Source organism: Acanthopagrus latus, chromosome 8, assembly GCF_904848185.1.
Source record: "Acanthopagrus latus isolate v.2019 chromosome 8, fAcaLat1.1, whole genome shotgun sequence".
Lineage (NCBI taxonomy): Eukaryota > Metazoa > Chordata > Actinopteri > Spariformes > Sparidae > Acanthopagrus > Acanthopagrus latus.
In genome coordinates, this window is record NC_051046.1 from 20,624,051 (window position 1) to 20,644,841 (window position 20,791).

The 20,791-nt window shown below is 42.4% G+C and overlaps 1 protein-coding gene across 1 annotated transcript in view; it reads right to left on the minus strand.

The window, feature by feature from the left end:
• The window catches only part of cttnbp2 (cortactin binding protein 2), an 88,313-nt gene that overhangs the window by 40,684 nt on the left and 26,838 nt on the right, over positions 1-20,791 (minus strand). The window contains exon 3 of the mRNA XM_037107224.1: positions 2,217-2,447. Coding sequence (XP_036963119.1) covers positions 2,217-2,447 — 231 coding nt within the window. The remainder of the gene's footprint in view (positions 1-2,216; positions 2,448-20,791) is intronic.

Consider the following 20,791-nt stretch of genomic DNA (forward strand, 5'->3'; position numbering starts at 1 on the left):
TGAATTATTCTTCTGTTCTTCTGGTGTCTGGTAAATGACCGGAACGACTGAACTGTGGCAAATCTAACTGATCTAACCATCTCACGACCTGAGAATGAGCCTCAAAGAAACAACTTTCTTCAGAATAGCTTCAACATTTGCCTGCATTAGTCCTATATAGGTTTACTTTAATTGCCCAACTTCATCCAAGCACAATGGCTTGTCTCGTCTTTCTGTTTCTCTCTACCAGCAGCGTCATCTGCATTTTTCGTCGGCAGTAAGTTTTATGAAGTCGTCCAAAAAAACACACATCACGTTCAGGGATTTCTTTCACCTGCGATTCAGCTGTCGGAACAGCAGATGATCTGCGCGTAGAGGAAACGTGTTGTCAATCTGTAGCCAAATAAAACCAACACATCCACACAACCAACAGGTGTACTTACTGGTTTGCACAAAACAACGACATTAGTAGGCCTACATTAAATAGGAGAGGTTGCATCACAATCAGTGTGTTTACAGGAGGGATGTAATACCAGACAGCGCATTTTCCTCCACAAAGCACGCGTGACTGACAGTAGACGGGAGGGGAAGAGTGAGGGAGGATCGTGGATGGCGTCCATCTCGCAGATGGATTAAAAAAAAGAAAAGCAGACTATAAAATGCTAAGAGGTGTTGCCAAATATGCTCGGGTGGCTTATAATACACCGGCACACCCAGGTAAAATATAAGCATGGGAAACACTGAAAAATATTACAGCAAATCCTATTAGAAAGATGTTGTTTTCAATATCAGTCTGTTACTGCTATAAGTATTATGAAACCGTAACATGTTACCTTTGTAACACGCTACCCACAACACCGTTAATCATGCACCAGCCAATCGGGGGAAACCTGGGACTGTTGCAGATACTACTGACAGCATCCAGACAACCATTCCCACAATAACAAGAACAACAAGAATGTATATTGGCCACGTTTTGTTAAATCAAACCGCAATGTTAAAATGATAAATGTAACAAAAACAGGTTGTTATAGGTACCCCAAGTATCATGTAGGTCACAATTAGGTCAGAACACACTGAAAGTAAAAGCTGAGATATTGTACATTCACTTTTACGGCAGGAGAGTAAACACACACTAAACCACAAACTACAATCTCTTTAACCAGCTTTCCTGTCAAAACCAGCCACTTCCTACCTCTCCCTTCCTTCCACACCTCCTCCTTCTCATCTGTGTGTGTGTGTGTGTGTGCATGCGTGGTTAAAAGTTCCATTTGGCTCAGAACTGTACCATCTCTATCATTATGGAGAGAGAGAGAGAGAGAGAGAGAGAGAGAGAGAGAGAGAGAGAGAGAGAGAGAGAGAGAGAGAGAGAGAGAGAGAGAGAGAGAGAGAGAGAGAGAGAGAGAGAGAAATGGGACGAGGCCATTGCAGACATCTGGCTGCCCAGTTAATCACAGCCACATAATCCTAAGGAGACCTGGAACAAAAACACACTCATGTCACACAGAACCATCAGAAACCGAAATGACACACCAGAAAATAGGAATTAAGTTCACACACACACACACACACACACACACACACACACACACACACACACACACACACTGAACATACACACACACACACTGGTACAATAATGTCCATGAAAACACCAGAAACATTAACACACAGACGAGCGTACGGTTTTCTCCTCCGGAGAATTTCAGCCACAGGGATTTGAGTCGGGTGTAAACAAACACAATCTGTGGTCAAACAGAGGAAATCCCTGCTGATGTAAACAGCACCGTGTTTTATTTTTATCTATAGTCACTTAAATATGACGACTGACTCACCAAAATTAAACTCAAATTACAGAAGTACAAGGCCTGAAATTATGCTTTTTGTGAAATGTAATTGGTTCTTAAGCTGAGATATTGAAGCTGTAAAGAAAAGAGTGAAAATCTCAGTAACTGGTTAATGGATTCCAATTGATTACACTGACATGCCCATTAGTTTTCCACTGTTATTTTACATATTTATCATATTCTGAATCAATACAGGTGATGTAAACAACATGTTTCGTCTTGGGTATTCTAAATTAAGCCTCATTCTGAATATAACATTTAACAAATAAAGCTACAATTGAAAGGTAACTCCAGAACAGCAGGGGGCAGCATAACCGTTAACTGCTTCTCATTACACTCTTTGCTTTGGCTCTCCTGAACATTATCCACCAATGGATCTCTGTGTCTTACCCTCTTCTGGCGGCTCTCGGCAGCGGCCAGCTGGGCTGACATGCGCTCCTGCATCTTCCTGCAGTGGGCCATGACGGCCTCCAGGACTGAGATGGGGCTGGAGCCCAGGGGCCGCCGCTCCTTGTCTCCTCCAGGAACCCCACACTCAAAGTCTCTCTGAAGTGCCAGGAAGGGGTCCGTCAGGCTGTAGTGGCCGTATCGCTCTTGGAGGAACACCTCCTTCCTCTGAGCCTGGAGAAAAAAGAAGAGGAGAGAAAATATTATTTAACTTTTTCAGTGTAAAGATCACAAAGTTTGATTTTGTATCTAATTGGATCATAAATCTGAAAATTTTTACCACCAAATAAAGCTGGAGGTCTTTATACACTTCATACATTTTAAAACCAGGGTCAATTTTTCATCACAATCACTACACTTTGAGACCTGCTCGTCATTAATGCCAATGTGTGATACACTGCAACTGAACTTCTTCTAATTATTGAATTTTCCTATTAAAAGTCAGACTCTACTCATTTAACTGAGTCGATCCAAGAAGGAAAAATCTTGTTTCATCTGAAGTGCTCCTGACTACTTAAGACAACTTGTTATGAGGAATGACAAGGAGACATTGCTCTGATTTAAAACCCCTGAGCGTGCTCCATCAAGATTTAATTATTCATGATTGAATAAGCGACGATAAAGCTAAATGTTTTAACAAATGAAAGAAACAACTGGCCATCATCAGATACAGTTCCAAACATTGCTTAAATCTGATTTATGATCTGATCATCACCGTTTACCAACTGAACCTCAGCAACATCAAACCAGTGAGAGGACCACAGTTATAGACCGCTGTGAGCCGCCTGCCTGACTCCACCAGCACTCAGCACTGCAGCAGGCCCGGCTGCTCTCAGGTTACAACAGACAGATGGCGATGGGAGGTGGAGTCCTCTGAGGTGGTCAGAGGGAGCCCGATCACATCACAATGTTCAAATGTGGATCACAGCCAGACCAGGTATAACTGCTTACATACTAGGCCTCAGCTGAGGTCCTGTATAATGCTAAAGGAAAGCCCTGAGTAGATAACTGGATGAGCCTCGACGGAGTGCTGGATTCTTCAGCAGCACAGCTGCAGCCTCCAATGTTTATCATTCATCTTTCTAGCTTTGACTTCTGAGAGAATGTAAACAAAACGCTGCTCAGCAGATGAATCGGAAGCCCAAGATGGCAAACTATCCCAACAGCGAGTGAACGCTGCGTCACAGCTACGGCCAGAACACAAAGCAAAGAACAATGTTAAATCTGTCATGGGGCAGAGAGACATGATGGACAACTCTACACAGGATTTATTTGTAGAAAATAGAAAAAAAAACTTGACTTCAGCTTTCTGGAGCATTCATATTTCTGTGTGCTTGTTACATGTTTCAAGCTGCTACAACTCTGTCACGCTCTTCCTCTTATTCTCTAGAGAATAGAAATGACAGTTAGCGACATCATGGATTTGTTTTTGCAAATGTTGAAATTGCTAGATGTTGCTGAATGTTGTCTATAGCACCTTAAAAAGAGGACAGAACCTTATGAATCCGGATAGAAATTCTTGTGCCAGAGTTTGCTCAAAACACAGAGACATTAAAGAACAACAAACACAGTCATGATGATAGAGAATCAATGGAGTAATGCTGATATCAGTGCCAAATAGAAAATCATTCAAATGAAATTCGGCATCTCCTGCCTTGTCGCCAAACATCCACCATTCATTACACATCCGAATTTCCATGTGTTTCGGACACTGAGGAGGTCAGTTTGCCTTCCTGTGTCCATAATGTGGCGCTTTTGAACACTCACTTATAACACATTCGGTTATATCAAAGTTGACTGCACCATGAAAATTTCATGTAGCCTAAATGAGATGATTGCAAGGTTTGATCGGCAGGTTTCCAGATAAGTGCTCACTATAAAAACACCTGAAGGGATCGTCCCATGAGATCCGGTGCATCAGTAAATGGGATAAAGCAGCTGTAAATTCCAATGTTATCCAGACTGCTGCTCCCAGCTGAAGCTGGCATCGGTCGAGCTCAGCTCAGCAACAGTAGCCTCATCAAACCTGCTCTCGGTCATTCCGACCACAACCAGATAACCACCCGCAGTAATCCAATGGTCAAATAATACCCGACCAAAACCCACTTGGCCGCAGGACAGCAGCTGCATGGAGACCAAACCCGCTGACCGTGAGTGGTGCTGAGAGAGACATTAAGAGAGTGGCTCGCACAGACAGAATTGCAAAATTCAGAGTACGAGAGGGGTGAATCAATCAGCTACAAGTCTGCAGGAATGACTCCACATGGAGATGAAGTATCTGGCGGTTGAAGCAGGTTCAAGTCAATCACTGAGGCCATACATCTTAAGCTGCTCTCTCTCACCATGTCAACTGCAATGAATAAAACAGATTCAGAGGATTTTATTCTGAAGAGTCATGATTCATTTCTATCAACAGCAGAAGGCTGGTGAGGGAGGAATATTTAATAACACACACACAGACAGAGAGAGAGAGAGAGAGAGAGAGAGAGAGAGAGAGAGAGAGAGAGAGAGAGAGAGAGAGAGAGAGAGAGCGAGAGCGAGAGCGAGAGAGATTCAAATTAAATGTGGAGGCGAGAGAAAGACAAAGAGCCACAGTGTTGGAGACCGAAGAACAGACAGCAGAGACAAACAGGGACCAAACACAGGAAGGTGTTGGAAGAGGCTTTGCCAAAGAAGGACATGGAGATTGGAGAGTACAACACCACACACACACACACACACACACACACACACACACACACACACACAAATAAAGACTGCAGAGCATGAAGATTGATGGTGAATCCTGAGAAGACTGAGGCAGCTGTTGATGCTGATGGCTGACTGTGAGCAAGCCAATGTAAACACATCACAGAGGAAAGGTGCGCGTGTGTGTGTATGTGTGTGTGCATGAGAGTTGAGAGAGAGAGAGAAAGGGGGACAGTTAGTCTCAGTTTAAAAAGTGGCCTTGGTAATTTTAGTTTAGTTTTCATTGTATAAAAAGTCTAGTTTAAGTTCAGTTTTGGGATGCATAATTAATTTAAATATTATCGATATTGCAACACGGGGAAGTGCTATATCCAGATTGCAGAAGCTGTCACACAGAAAGAGACAGGGTGGTGAAGACGAAGAAGAAGACAGTAGAAGTTGAAGAATCAAATGAAGAAGGCGTAGACAACAAAGACAAAGAAGGTAAAATAAGTACTGTAACAGATCCTGACCCGTATGTGGGTTGGCCTGTATTATCGTCTCTTATTGGCAATTGACAATTATATAAACACAGTGATGTGTTACAACTGAGGAGCTGCCACCTTGGGATGATTGCCATCTCTGCATGGAGACGTGACTTTGAATTATTCGATTATCAAAACAGTAACCATATACTCTGCTCCAAACTGAAAAGATAGATGCCTCAACTGTGCAGCTGATATACCCAGAAGGCACCGCGGGAACCATCTGAAGGGAATCCTCTGCAAAGCTGCAGAGTAAATAATCAAGAGCAATGCGATGCCTTCTTTAAACTGCCCTTTAACTCCCAGAATCCTCCTGTAAACATTTACACTGGAGCAGAGACCATTACAGCCCTCAGTCAGCCGGCTGCTCCTCCTCACCTCCACGTCAGGAGCGTCTCGTATCAGACTGAACGCTGTGTCTTCCCGGGTGAGTACTCAAAGACGATGCAGCTCCATTTAACACTTGGTTTTTTTTTTTGATACTAGTAATATAATGATTGCGGTCACTCAGCTTTTCTGCTCCTGAGATTTTCCTTTGCTCTGAACATTAGCCTTTATCGTTTATTTAATTAAGTCTGTGTCTCTCTCTGCCAAATAAACTCATCTGGAAGAGGTTTAAGATATTTCAAATCATAAAAGAGGCAAGTGGTAAAAGATAATCAAAGACGTAATCGGCTTCTCCACATCGCCAGAAACCCCCCGTGTCTTTGTTTTTATTTCAGAAGAAAAGTGGTCCCAAAAAAACAAAAACAAAAAACACGGAACTGGCATTTTTTAAAAATTTAAAAAAAACTGAAATATGGCCGATCATTTATCCAAATTGCCAAAGTTTCTGACAGTCAATTCAACATCACTGCCATTTTTCAAGCATATGCTGGTTCCAGCTTCTTAAATGTCTAAAATATGCCACTGAACCCAAAGGTAAATCATGTAACTGTAATTGTGTTCAAGTGGACCCTTCCTCTCATTCAGCTCAGCTTGTTTCTCTTCCTGTTTGGAGCGATGGATCTGGTCGACAGTATTCCCTGGTTGTGAGGCTCAGGGTCATTGGTCACCCTATTATAGCGTGCGGGTTAGTGCTGAACCCTTTGAGATCTCATCAGCTGTCAGACACTGAACTCCCCCGAGGCTCTATTGATCCCATTGATCCATTGGTTGTCATTAGAGGAAAGCCACAGTTTGACCAGTAAAGTTTGCAGAGGCTGATACTGATGTTTCTAGACTGAGGAGAAAATAAAAAAAACATTATGTGCTTTTATTCTGTCTTTTTATAATTTTATAATTTTGTTGCAATTGCAATTAATTTTGAAAAGTCTTGCAGACATGTGCGTAGGATCAGAAACTACTCAATCTAAAATGGAACCAAATAAGCCCAAACACTGTCAATCATTCATATTAAATTTATTAATACAACAAAATCACAATTACTGATTTTTGCCTTTCTGAATTAACAGTCACAGGTTGAATCAACAGTGGCGAGGGCTGTCACTAACAACGCGAAAGTTGAACATTTCTTTGAACATAAGGTGAAAAGCTCATACTCAAACTGTTATAACCTGTTCTGAGTGTAGTCTTTTAGAGCATTAGGCTGTTTGTTGTAGTGTTCCTTGTGATCCAGCAGACTAAAAACCAAACTTCATGTTTCAGTTTTACAGTGAGAACCACAGCTGACAGAGGCCTCCAGCAATCACCCGTTTAATTAAGATGTTTCCCCAACTTGTTTGGAAGGACGGTACTGTATTTACAACAGCAATAATATAATAATACTTAAGTATTTACAAGTGCAGCAGGAGAGGAGGGCCGGGAGTGAGACCTCAGTATTATTAGCATCAACCTTTACAGGCATGCTGCACTCAGTGGGTGAGAGGGTTCAGGGAACACAGCCAGGAAGCGAGAGAGCTGGTCGTAGCGGAGAAGCAGGAGGAGATGGAAGAAAAGTGGAGGACAGATGAGAGGAGGTGGAGGAATGTCAAATGCTGCGAGGAAGGATGGCAGCGACAAATAAAATCGGAGAGAAAAGAGGGAGACAGCGAGAGCGGCGAAGCAGAAGAAGGCCCGGCAACTGGGCGCAGAAAGGCCCCGAGCTGAAAGGATCAGAGGGCACTCCAAACTTTACACGGCACAGAAAAGAGCAGCGTGTATTCAAGTGTCTCGTTTCACTCCATTCAGGACTGTGTGAATGTCAAGTCAGTGGCCGTCTGCCAATCAAGCTCTGATACAGAAATCATCAGGTCAAACAGAGGAGCCGCTCATGTCCGGAAACAGCAAACATAAGGCGCAAAGCGAAGGATGCACTCGAGGGCGCTTCATTCAAGTGTCTGACGCTTGAGATGCTGACTGACTCGGTGTCCGACAGCAGAGGGTTTGAGAGCTGAAACAATTTGGGAAAACCTCACAACAAGAGACAGTAGAAAGCAGAAAAGGCAGAGCGGACGAGACAGACTCCTCTTTCTGTGGCTGACACCTCCCTCCCCAAGTGTGTTCACAACCCGCTGCAGAAAAGGTTGTGTGTGCAGGAAGGAGAAAGACGGTCATAATTTCAAATGAGCTCTGTCTAATAGGTCTGTTGTCCTAAACAGACCCTTTTGATGGATCACAGCTCGATTTCAGTTCCCTGCTTCTCTGCCAGCAGCCAGCTCATTGCAGCATTTTTCTTTTTAATTGCTCCATCTAAGAAATGTAAAAAAAAACAACTTTATCTTGGTGACACTGGAACAATTATCATGAAAGCTCATATGCTGATGTGCATGTAGAGGCACGTATGTCATGTAATATCTCGAAGCGAAAAGTAAAAAGCAACCGCCTTAAAACTGACCGCAATACTGGCAACGAGAATCAAGATTCAAACTTAAGACAGTTTTAAAACCATGTCAAAAACTTGTACTGAATAATTAACTAAATTATTAAGATGCACTAGTTAAGAATTAAAAAAAAAATAATTCAATTGAGAGCGTTCTCTGACAACAGTACTAGTATTATTCTTCATTTTCATACACTGATCTTCAAATCTGCAACAGGGCATTTAAACCTCCATATAAAAGCAACACTAATTCTAATAGAAATGTAAAGTAGGCTGGAGGAGCACAATCACAGCTACTAAAGCTAAAGTGTTTTTTGCTAAGTGTTGCCGGTCTCCATCCGCTGGGCTTTTAATCAACACTTCCTGTCAGTGGCTGTGCTGCCGGTGGTGTCAATATATCGACCTTTCCCTCTGCGGCTTCTTGTTTCAGCCACGCAGGGTCGGGTCAGCGTGACGAGGTTGTCAACTCTTCAGTCGAGCGTCTACCTTCGAGCTGAAGCGGCTCACACATCTGTCTTTTTTTGTCATGCGTTGTGACTGATGTACTGTGTGACAGCACCTTGCTCAAGGACACTTGCCCTTTCGACATTCACTCGAGTGCTTTTGTTCAGTTTATTCTCTCAGTGAGAGTTGTTTTGGTTGTTACAAGTGTTCTTTTCATTTACTCAAACATATTATACACAACGTCATATATTATATTATGGATATACATTTGACATTGTTAGAATCAGCAAAGATGTGACAAAAATAGCAATTCCACACTAACCTTGCATGTGAATTTTTTTGTTTATATTATCATCCATGCATGGATGTGCATGTGCACTACTAGATAGCCTTGATGAGAGTGAGAGTGATTACATGTTATAAATTTTGTTTGATACTGAGAATAAAAGACAAAGAATAAAAAAATAAAGAAGTGGAGTCAATGTTGCAGTCTGGGTCCTGAAAATATGGAAGCCCAGTTCTGCCAGTTATAGAAAAAACAGATTAAAACAAAGCTTGATCAAAAGAATATTCCCACTGTAAGTCACACAATTACAAAATAGTCACAATCACAAAATTAAGTCAACATTTATAATTATGATAAATTATCCAATAATTTCTCCATTTTATCTCATTATTACTCCTTCATTTGGCATAATTTTGACTTTTTATCTCATAATTATGACTAATCATGGAAAGAAATGTTTTAAATCAAGCGTAATCTGGCAGAAATGTGTGTCAATATATGAAAATTATTGATGTTGATGGTTGGTTTGAGATGACAGTTCTGCTTCAGGAACAGGGACTTTTCGGGGGAGGGGGACAGCCCAATTTCAGCTGTTTCTGTTCGTTAAGATCACTGTGGGTTCATGGAATAACGTCTGACATTCAAGAATCCCCACGGTAATGATAATCTGCTTAGTCCAGCAAATACGGGGAATAATTCAACATACTCTCGAATTTGTGCTGAATTCACAGTCGTCGATGTTGTCTTCAGTCTTCTTTAACGTGCCCTCAAATCTGTGCCAACATTTTTGGGACACAAATGTGAGAAATTTCACCTCAGAGCAGCATCTCTGCATGATAACCGACCTGATTTATGCCGCACTCCTGAGGTGCTCCTCATTGACTCCAATCTCGGTTTGGTTTTCTAGGTCAGAGCCGCAAAGAACTGACAAACAGCATCAAGCGAGAAGCAAATTAGGTGCCGGGATAGGCTGAAGATATGGAGGACCGGAGGGTGGGGGGTGGGGGGTGGGGTGATCGTTTTGGATCCTTTTCTGGTCTCTGGAGATATGGAAGCCCCCGAATTATTGGAGGACTCGCTCAGTCTGAGTGCGTGTGTCAGCAGAGGGTGGATAGTCCCTCAGGATGCGCTGGCCCTCGGGATGTTGGCAGTGATCCTGAGGCCCATCTGTCATTCACACACATGCACACACCCCAATTAACTCATCTTTGCTCCAACGCGCATTCTCCAGAATTATCAGTCAATGAGCTGTGATTTGGCAGTGACATTCAAAACCCACTACACTGCGGGACATAAAGAACACTTGGGAATGACAAGTGGTTACCTGCAGCTCAGATGGTGAAAAACTGAAGCTGAAGGTCACCAGCTACATGAAGCACCATCTAACCTCCATCAGTTCACCAGTCAGAGCACTTTGCTGGTCAATTGCTCAGTAAAACCAAATCAAATCAATTATTTATACAGCCGAAAATCACAATCACATTACCTCAGTGGGCTTTACAATCTGTTCAGTGAATGACATACTCCGTCTTTACACCATTGATTTGAGTGAGGAAAAACTTGCCATATTGAAAGAGAAGAGCTGTGAACTGTTACCTAAGACTAAAAACAATACCAGGAAATGACACTAATTTTGTGTATCAACTGAAGCATGGATGATTAATAAGGGACACAGAAGGGAATACACCTTCACCAGCAATTAGGCAGATCCCCCAGAACAAGTGCTTTCAAACTCTGACTACTTATTTTCTTCCCTCTGAATTTCCGCATTTATGGACTTTAATGGGAGCTATGGACCTGAGTGATATTGATAGAAAGTGAACACTAAATCTAAAAATATGTGTATCATGTCTGTGTGTTATGACTCCAAGAAGTGGTACGAACATGGTAATGAAGTGCCAAGGGCCCTTAATTACCTCCCTAAGCTAGCACAACTTCTTCTGCAGCTCCAGCTACTGTCTGTCAGTAAATAAAAAGGCTAAATGAGAAGTTCTACAGGACAACAATAAACAGCAATGTTTTTTGGAACATCTGGATGTGTCCCTTTCACCTCACACATTATTTCATTCAAAGTCTGTTAAAGAGACAAGTTAGCAACCCTGCACTGGTTACTTGTGAGTGTTAGCACTGATATTGAGAGTTTACAGCTCGTTTCTGGTTTTAAAAGCCTGATCGGTAAAGCAAATGGTTCCAAATTCATGACTTGTGACTGGCTTTCGCTTATCGAGCCTCCCTGCGGTGAAGCTGATTACACACTTATCATTAGACATCACAATGCAAATCTTTTTATAGGTAAAAACAGAAAGAAAAGTGTGATTTAACATTCAGTGTGATGACAGCGTTAGGTAACATGCAGATGAAAGGCACCGTTTGTGTGTGTGTTTAAATGTGAAGGACGCCTCTCAAACACATCTCATAAATCTCCATCAGTATGCAGAGCGATGATGGTCGATGGTTACGGTAACACTGACTCAGAAATCCATCTGAGCAGTGAGCGAGAGAGGGAGCATCTGACACTCGATGACCCGCAATCACGAGGGATTTCACTTTGCCAGGGGGATCAATACGAACACGCGGATCCGATTTGACAACGAGAAACTGATAACAGAGAGCGAGCTACAGCGTGGAGGCGGAAGAGGTACTGTATAAATTAGATTGGGATAAAAGAGAAGAAGAGAGGTTCAGAGGGAAAAATGAGGGGGGAAACAGGAAGGATGAATGTCAGAGAGAGCGAGAGAGAGGTGGATGAATAAAAGGAGGATGAGAGATGAGAAGGAGCCGAGCAGATGATTACTGCCTCCTCTGCCAGGCCGCGTTCACACACACACACACGCACACAGCTACAGCCCTCGGAGTTACGTAACGTGTTGTCGGTTCACAGTGTCACTGAGCCTGAACGCCATCATCTTTTATCACCCAAAACTAGTCCAAAAACAGAGATCACGTTTCATTTCATCTCGTGTGGGGGAAGGCGGCAGCCTAGATGGTAGGAAAAAAAAAATTGGAATTCCTGGCTGGAGAAGGTGTGCAACTGCTTCACTTCACTAATTCTTGTATCCATTCATGCGTTGATTATGTTTTGTGGTGAATGAGTCAATTTTCAGTCAGAGAGGAGGAAAAAGTCACAGCACATTACATTACAACATGGCCTTAGTTGTGTCGGATCAACAGTCCGAAATGAAAAGAAAAATTAAATAGGCTGTAAAATGGAAAATGTGGCATTTCTGCTTCATAAACGGCTCACACAACTTATTTATTAAACAGTTTGGGCCGTATGACGTTCTGTGCCATGTAGCAGTAGAAATGTGTGGATATTTAGCAACAGTTATGTTAGTTTAGTTTGCACTGCAGGAGCTGCCCCTTTGTATTTTTACCAACTGCCTCTGCTTGACCTGATGTTAATGTTAGCTGTGATACACGATAGATGGATGGGTCGTCCAATCACCTGTCGAGTTGTTTTTTTAAAGAGCCTGCCCTTTGCCCCAAACAGTATCTAGTGACACATGTCCAGATGGTTCTGTGCAACAAACCATTTGGTGTGTCACACTTTCTGCTGTTACAAATAAAGCTTTGGTTTAGAGCTGCATACAAAACTGTAGCGTGAGGAGGTTTGAGGTTCACCAAAACCACAATCAGTGCCTGCTGAAATCATCTGCAGTCACTACAAATCAGAACTCTCTTCACCTGCTTGCTTCCATTTCCACAGATGGAGCTGGATGAATGCAAAAACTGCCCTGACACTTTTTCGATCTTCAGTGGAGTAGGAAACTATGACTGTAGTGAATGCAGTGGATCGGACCATTGTTCAGTATTGACAGACAGACAAGCAGAGGCTGCTCTCAGTGGCAGCGGAAAAGTGCTATCGATGGATCATCAACAGTGAATGTGCAACCATGTGCACAGATAAGTGCGCAGAAGCTACTCAGGTGTTAAAATGGAGCATTCACAATTACAACTACCAAGCTCAGGAAAGTCATTTTTAAGACACAAATACAAAAGATTTTGCTGGATTAACTGCTTTTCTCAATCACAAATCCTGAAAGTGGAGCCACATGTGGACCGATTCTCAGAAAAAAAAGAAAATAGATGTTCCTTCAGACTGATGCTCCCTCAGTTCCCGCTTGTGGCGTCATATCTGCAGACTATTTATCTCCTCACTAGAGGAAATGATTCCAAAATCCATCAGTCATGTATCTCTCTCTCTCTCTCTCTGTGTGTGTGTGTGTGTGTGTGTGTGTGTGTGTGTGTGTGTGTGTGTGTGTGTGTGTGTGTGTGTGTGTGTGTGTGTGTGTGTGTGTGTGTGTGGCTGTGGTTGGGTGGGCAGGTCGTTGTGTTGCCCCCGAGGCACCCACACTGTCAGACAGCTGACATCACTCTGACTTTAGCGAGGAACCAGGACATTGTTATATAACTGACAGAACAACAGGACAGGAAGGGTTAGCTCCTGGTGTTTCCAGCTGTAAATCAGTGCTGGAGAGCCAACGAAGAGCAAGTGATGAGTTCTCACAGAATTTCCTTCACAGGCACAAAGACAGAACTGTGACAGCTTCACAGAGAAAAACATCATTTTCCAGATGCCTGCTGCACAACCTGCGACATTTAATAATTTTGATCATTTCTGAGCAAAGTAAGGAGCCACTTAGAAAAATGGGACAATCCAACCCTTACACTGAGCCATTTTCTTCAAGGTGAGACACAGCCACATTCCCAAAATACAGCCTGACATGTCTGGTATTCTTTGGGATGTCCACTGGAATTTAAATATCTTCAGTGGGTTTGAACTATGTTTAGCTGAAGTGTTTTAAGGAGTTCAGGAATACAGGGTCATGTGTCAGAAACATGGAATGTCTATGCCTAAAAAAAACAAATATATATGATTGCTTTTCAAAGTGAGAAGCCACTGTATCTCCTGAACTTTGGAAAAGACTTTGCAGAAAAACACACACGCACACCCATACACCTCTACTCTTTATGTGTTACTATGCAGACTAGAGGCTGAACGAGGCCTGACGTATTTTTAACGCGTAACATTTTTACCCAGAATCCAGCGCGGCGGCAGCTTTCTTCACTCATGTTTAATGAGCTCAGCTGACGGCCTCAATGAAAGTTTGATGAAGCCCCAGATACTGTATGTATGCACGCACACAGGAAATCCAACAATATACAAATAACAGGACACACATACACATGTGCACGGACGCACAGTAAATCCATATCGTCAGAACCTGCAGCAGCTGACTTATCTGCTGCGTGAAAAAGTAGCTTACGATTGAATGATAAGTAATCCTCAAGTGAATGAGCACAGAGACCCACTTCATACTGTCATGTGATGTTTCATCACAGCACACCAAGTCTCTCCATCTCTCCCTCCCCTACTCGCAGCGACCAATGGAAATCATGATTTGACATTCCCAGGACTTCTAACCCTCCTATCCTGAATCTCTCACTCACATACAATGCAACACCCACAATAAATAGGAACAGTTATGGGCTCCTGCGAGACGCTGGATATCAGACAATCACCCACTGATGAAGGCTGAGGTTTCTTAAATGGTTTTTAATGGTCATTATGGTCTTTAGAATGTTCCAGTCCAGACCAGAAGGAATCAAATGTTTCTGTTTTTCAACGGAGCTCGAGTGTCTCATGACGATCTGAATGACGTTTCAGGGGCTTTTCCACCCTGAAGTGAATTCAGACTTGGAGAAAAAAAACAAAACAGGCTAATTGTCGGCTGGCATGGATGACACAGTCAGATTCATTTTTCAAAGTTCAACATTTTGGAAAACACTCTCCTGCTCTGTGAAATGAGAAGACTGGTGCAGGCCTGGGCCTTAGTTTGAGAAACAACCCAACCACGGAACCTTTGCTGTCTAGTGAGAACTGCTCGCCTGGTGCATACGCCAAAATGCTTTATAGCAGCCTTTCATGACACCTTACTTTATGCTAAGCTAGGCTAAGTATGTTTCTTAACTCTTTAAAAGCTATGATTTGTAGCCGGAATTCAAATGTAGTCCCAAAAGGGCTGCGTATGACAAGAGTGACCAACAACTGCTGCTCCTCGCTGGTGGCACTTGGCAGTAGCAAGCAACCATTAGCTCATTAGCTCATGTCTCAGTTAGGTGTGGGGCCAGTGGCCCGAGAGGTCGTGTTGATTTGACCCTAATCTTTTGAGTGGTTGTGCATCTGTTACATGATAGCCCAACATGGAGGCTTTAACATGATGTCAACACTGTTGTTTCTTCACACCATGTTCACTTTTTGAATACTTTAAATTGAAAGTCTCGTAAACTGCTCCTTTAGCAGAGAGGCATCGAGCTGTTCTGTATGTTTTGGTAATTAAAACTTCTATTAGAGCTGCTATCAAATATTTAAAACAACAGTCAGATCTGCTTATTACACACGGCAGCGAGAGTAAAAAAAACACTGCAGTTAAATTTTAAACGGCTTCATCGAAAATCAAACTGGAGTCAAATAAAGCCTGTTAATCTCTTGATGCTTATCCGCCGTTCAGGCTCTACAACAAACCACCCACACACGGACACACACACACACACACACACACACACACACAGACGTGCAGACACACATATTCAGAAGTAGAACTTTTCAATCCCTCAGCTATATGCAAATATTTATAAAAACATAACGCGGAAAGAACATTTCCATCAAAAACATACTGAGGCAAACCCTTCAGAGAAAGTACAGAAATATATGTTTTAGTCAATGCGCGCGCACACACACACACACACACACACACACACACACACACACACACACACACACAGAGCATGACTTGCAGCTGTGTGGCTGTGCTGCCCAGTAGAGTCAGCTCCTTGCAGCCTATTTTTATCCTTAATGCCACAGTAAACCAACGCAGGCCTGCAGCTTGATTAAACCTTATAGTCCCTATGGGCAGAGGCACAAAAAGCCCCCCCCAACATCTGATAGGGCTGCAAGTGTGTTTATTACTTACCCTCAGCGTGTGTGTCAGTGTGTGCGTGTGATGCAGTCATGCAAATACATATCTATATTTCTGATTAAATGTGTGTCAGCACTTTATGTCCGACTGATTTAACCCCACGCTGGAAGTAAAAATCCTGCGAGCACAAAAACACACAGGCATCAATTCTTAACTGTGGATACCCCCTGCTAGAACACACACACAAACACACACACACACACACACAAACACACAGCAACATGCAAACAAATTCATCAACTGGACAAAAATAAAAATTGAGTGAATGTTTCATGGCTGATTTGCAGATAAATGTAATCTTTTAGCTTCTGGTCAGCAGCTAGATCCTCACACACACAAACACAAACATGGACCTCATGTAAACACTCACACACTGAAACTGAGTGTGTGTTTTACCACGGGCTTGGCAGGGGAGGCGAGATGAAAAAGGCCGCAGGTACAAGCCAGAGGGCTCGTATCCAACTGCTCCTCTGATATCACATCAGTTAAAAATCACAGAGCTCAGCAACCCTAGACACCTGACCACGCACATACACGCGCACGTACGCGAGCGCGAACACACACACACACACACACACAAATATAGAAAGGAAAACAACACCATGATGCTCCAGGCAGGAAATGAAATTGTTTGTCAGAAGGCCACAGCAGCCACTTTTACTATTTTACCAGAAATGACAGTTTTAGAAGGAAACAGGACGTCTGGTCTGAATGATGACGGGTTACCTGCCAAAGTGGCTCGGAGGGAAGACAAAATGCCACAGCCGCAACCAACCTCTGTTTATAGAACATTTTGGTTCTGGCTGGTGGTCACTCGTCACCCTGGGAAAAGACTGCAGTGTGTTCAAAACAGCACTGAAGGCCGAGTGTGTTTTCACTTTGTGGATTCCCAACAGGAGGGTGGAAAACACAGAAATGCATCTACGGCAGCAAATATTACCAAAGTGTTTCTCATGGGTGATGACTGTACGATTGTTTTCACTTTATTTTACTTGTACAGGGGTCTGAGGGGTGTTTTACAGTGAAGGTGTCTGAAATAAAGAGCAAATGTCAGAAGAATTATTCCATTAAGTTTGTTAACCTTGAGAGGAAACGCCCGCCAAACTTTCCCAGAGTACAACATAACTTTTTTCTGATGGCTGCTTGGACTAAAACGCAGTCAAAAATATTGAATAATTCAGTTTACCTTCATTACAAACAAAGAAAAACTGCAAATCCTCAGATATTAGACGATCGGAATGTTTGGCATGTTGGCTTGAAAAATGACTTCTATGATGAATTGATTATGAATAAACTGGAACTAAAGCCAATACTTTTTTGGAGCCAAGGCCGACATAAGGAAAGAAAAAAACATTTTTGCAATGATTTTTGAAGACAATGATTTTTCTTTAAAAAGTTTCCAGGAGTATTTAGCAGTCAAAGGTGTCTAAAATCAAGTGCTATCGTCAGAGAAAGTATTATAGTAAGTTTATTCAACTTCAGAGGAAACGAGTAGCAGCAAAAAACAAGTATTTAATAAGAGAGGAGACCATTTAATTGTTTACCACCTCAACTAACGGATTTTCTGGAGAAACACTGATTTAAAATTAAGAAGAAAAAAAAAGATCATAAATATTGGAACCTGACCTGTACATGTACAGTACTTTTGTTAAAAAAGGAGAAAAGAAAGAATTAATTGTCATGTCTTTCCTTTGTGTCCTTCTACCATCAGTAATTAATCAACATACAATGGTTTCAACCCACACAACTGGTTGCTTGTTAGGTAAGTGATGTTAAAATTGATGCTCACCAAATTATTGCTCTCCACAGGGCAGTAAGCCAGTCTGATAAAACACATGACATGCTGATGTAAAGTAAAATCAAGAAGGTTGGCAGGGAAAGAGGGAGAGTGGGAGATCAAGAGAGGATTTCACGCTCACCGGGGAGCAGTCTAAAAAGAGAAAGATAGGAAAAGAGATGGAGATGTGCGGGGAGTCAACACCCCTCGCAGCCATCCGCCATGATATGTCTGCAGCGACGGGTGTGGGCTCCTGCCGAACTTCCCAATGACAAACAGCCCTGAGCAGACAGCGACTCTGCGCACCCTGCCCGCTCTCATGTGGGCTGACGGGATTATCCACCAGCCTTTTACAGTTCAGCCATTTCACTGCTTTTATCCAACGTGACACACTAGGAAGCGGAGGGGAAGAATTCAGATTACTGGCTCAGGGAAGTTTGGAGTGCCGAGGTCTTTGGGAACGAACCAAGTCAGTCCGACTGACGGATCATTAGGCTGCCTGTTAAAACGTAGTCGATGAGCTACAAGCCGGAGAGAAAGAGCAGCAGCGTGTCGTGGGCTGAAGTCTGAGGTAATGACGGATCCCGGCTTTCAAATAAATGTCTCCACAAACGTCTGCCCACTCAGATGTATCAAGCAGGTTGCACTCAAGCGACTGTGTCATTAGCTACGTGTATATGGACAATATTTCTTCTTTGCGATTGAAATAATTCTGATTGGACGTCAGTTGTTTACGTAGGATGGGAACAATATGGTCTGGTGTTCACATGCAACAATAAATCTAATCAGAGCAGCTGGGTGACATGCGCAAAAGTGACATCACATATTTTACCTCTTTAATCACGACAGCAATATAAAATGAATAGCTCATCATTCATTTTATCCAGCTCTGTCCGGCCAAATCAAGAAAAAAAAGATTCCACCATCACTTCTCCACACCACTGTATGTTCATTATATCACAATTTCCCTTCCAGCTGCTCAGAAAATGTCATACACACAGGAAATAGTCAACCGATGCTATCGATTCGCTTGAGGATGTCTATAAATGGCACCACGAAGGGAAGAAGGGACTTTCCAACAAGATATCCTCTATGACCTATAAGGGAAAGGACTGAGTGTTAAAGGTTAATTAACAGATGTTTTAAATGAGTGTTACAGTAAAATAATCTAGAAATTACTAGATGACAGACAGTAAAAGAGACGAACAGTCTGAGATACACTGACGCTCTCTATGACAATGAAGGGACCACGTAAGATAAGGTAGGTTCTTTACTCTGAGATAAGAGGTTATTAGAGTCAGGACAGGACGGAGGGGAGATAAAGTGTGTGGACAGAGAGACATTTTTCAGCCTGAAGCGATGTCAGAGGGCTAAAAACTGGGGAGGTTTGACTAAAAGAGTCGGTCAGGTGCGAACAAGCTGAAGTTAAACTTTGCTGAGACTGTCAGAGAGTGTTTTGGAATTTTGACACCTTAAAACTTTCATAATAACCACAGCCAAATGTAATGCAGTTTTATATGGCAGCCCTGCAATTAGAGCTTTAAGGATTAACCATCTGAAAGAAAATAAACTTCTAACTAATTTCACTTTCCAAGCGAAAGTGTTAATATGCTGGTTCTAGCTTCTTAAATCTGAGGATTTGCTGCTGTTCTTTCTCATTTATGGCAGTAATTAAAGAGTATGTTGGTTTTGGACTGTTGGTTAGACAAAAGAAGCAATTTCAAGACGTCACTTTGGGCTCTGAGAAATTGTAATGACCATTTTTTAAATGCTGAATCTCAAAAATAACACCAGAACAATCGATAATGAGAATAATCATTAGCTGTAGCCCAACCTGCTACTTCATGGCAGTTTTAAGGTTATCAGTCAGTCAGCGCCTAGCAAACCATTTTTATGACAATACCTATGAGTATATAGGGTTGTATATATGAACTCAAAGTGTCACTTTGGCTCAATGAAGACCAACCAAAATATCCATCCCCTCCCATCTGCAGGTTGAAGCCTAAACTGGTCCTTACAAAGACAGAAATACTGGAACCAAGATGTACAGAAGACAACTGCTGGTGACTCAACATCAGCTCAACATGAGCTCCTAACACCCCCCCGTCCCTTTTCTAATGCCTCCTCCCTTCACAAAACCTCTAATGGTCATACCAGGGCTTCCCATAAAGAGACCGCTCAGTAATGACGCGGTGCCTCCTGGCACTGTTAAAAACAACATCTCATACAGCTGAATTAAAAGAGCCTGGGAAGTCTAGAACAAAACCAACCCCAACGATGAAGGCCTGTGGCGTAAATGGAGCAGTAAAAAGGCGTTGGCTGGACCATAAACTGGTTTTAACATCTTCTCCAGTATTCAGCTGGATGGAAAACAATCTGGAAACCAATTTTATTAAATCTGCGTTTTTTGGAATCATGCGCGCTTCATACTGAATGTGCATCATATATGAAAAGGCATTTGCTGCATGGCTGCGAGAAACTTTAACGTTCCTTATCAACTGATTGGTCGATTGCTTTTTAATTAAGCTGTAAGTCTTTAAAATGTCAAAAGATGGTGATGAATGCCTTTTGAAATGTCCCAAAGCCCAAAGTGATGTTGTTAAACTGTAGATCTTTCCAACCAACAATCAAAAATCCAAAGATACTCAATATTATTACAAAATAAAACTGAGAATCCTCACATTTGAGATGAAAATGTTGCTCGATAAATGATTTTTAATAATTAATGAAATCTCCTGTATCACTGATGCCAACTGTTCCATTTTATCCCCAAAAAATGCAAACAAAATGAAATGATGTGTGTGCCCGTTTCTATTGCCAGTAACTGTTTTACACTGTCCAAACAACTCTGGCACAATCCAGTGCTGCCACACGGCCGGTTGGCGAGGCGAGAACCAGCTCTGGTGTGAAATGAGAGGGTCACTGGCAGACCAGCAGGGCCGAAGCAGCAGGTACGCCCTCCACTCCGTGTCTGTCGAACAGAGCAGAGCTGGCACTCTCTGAAAACAGTTATTCTGCG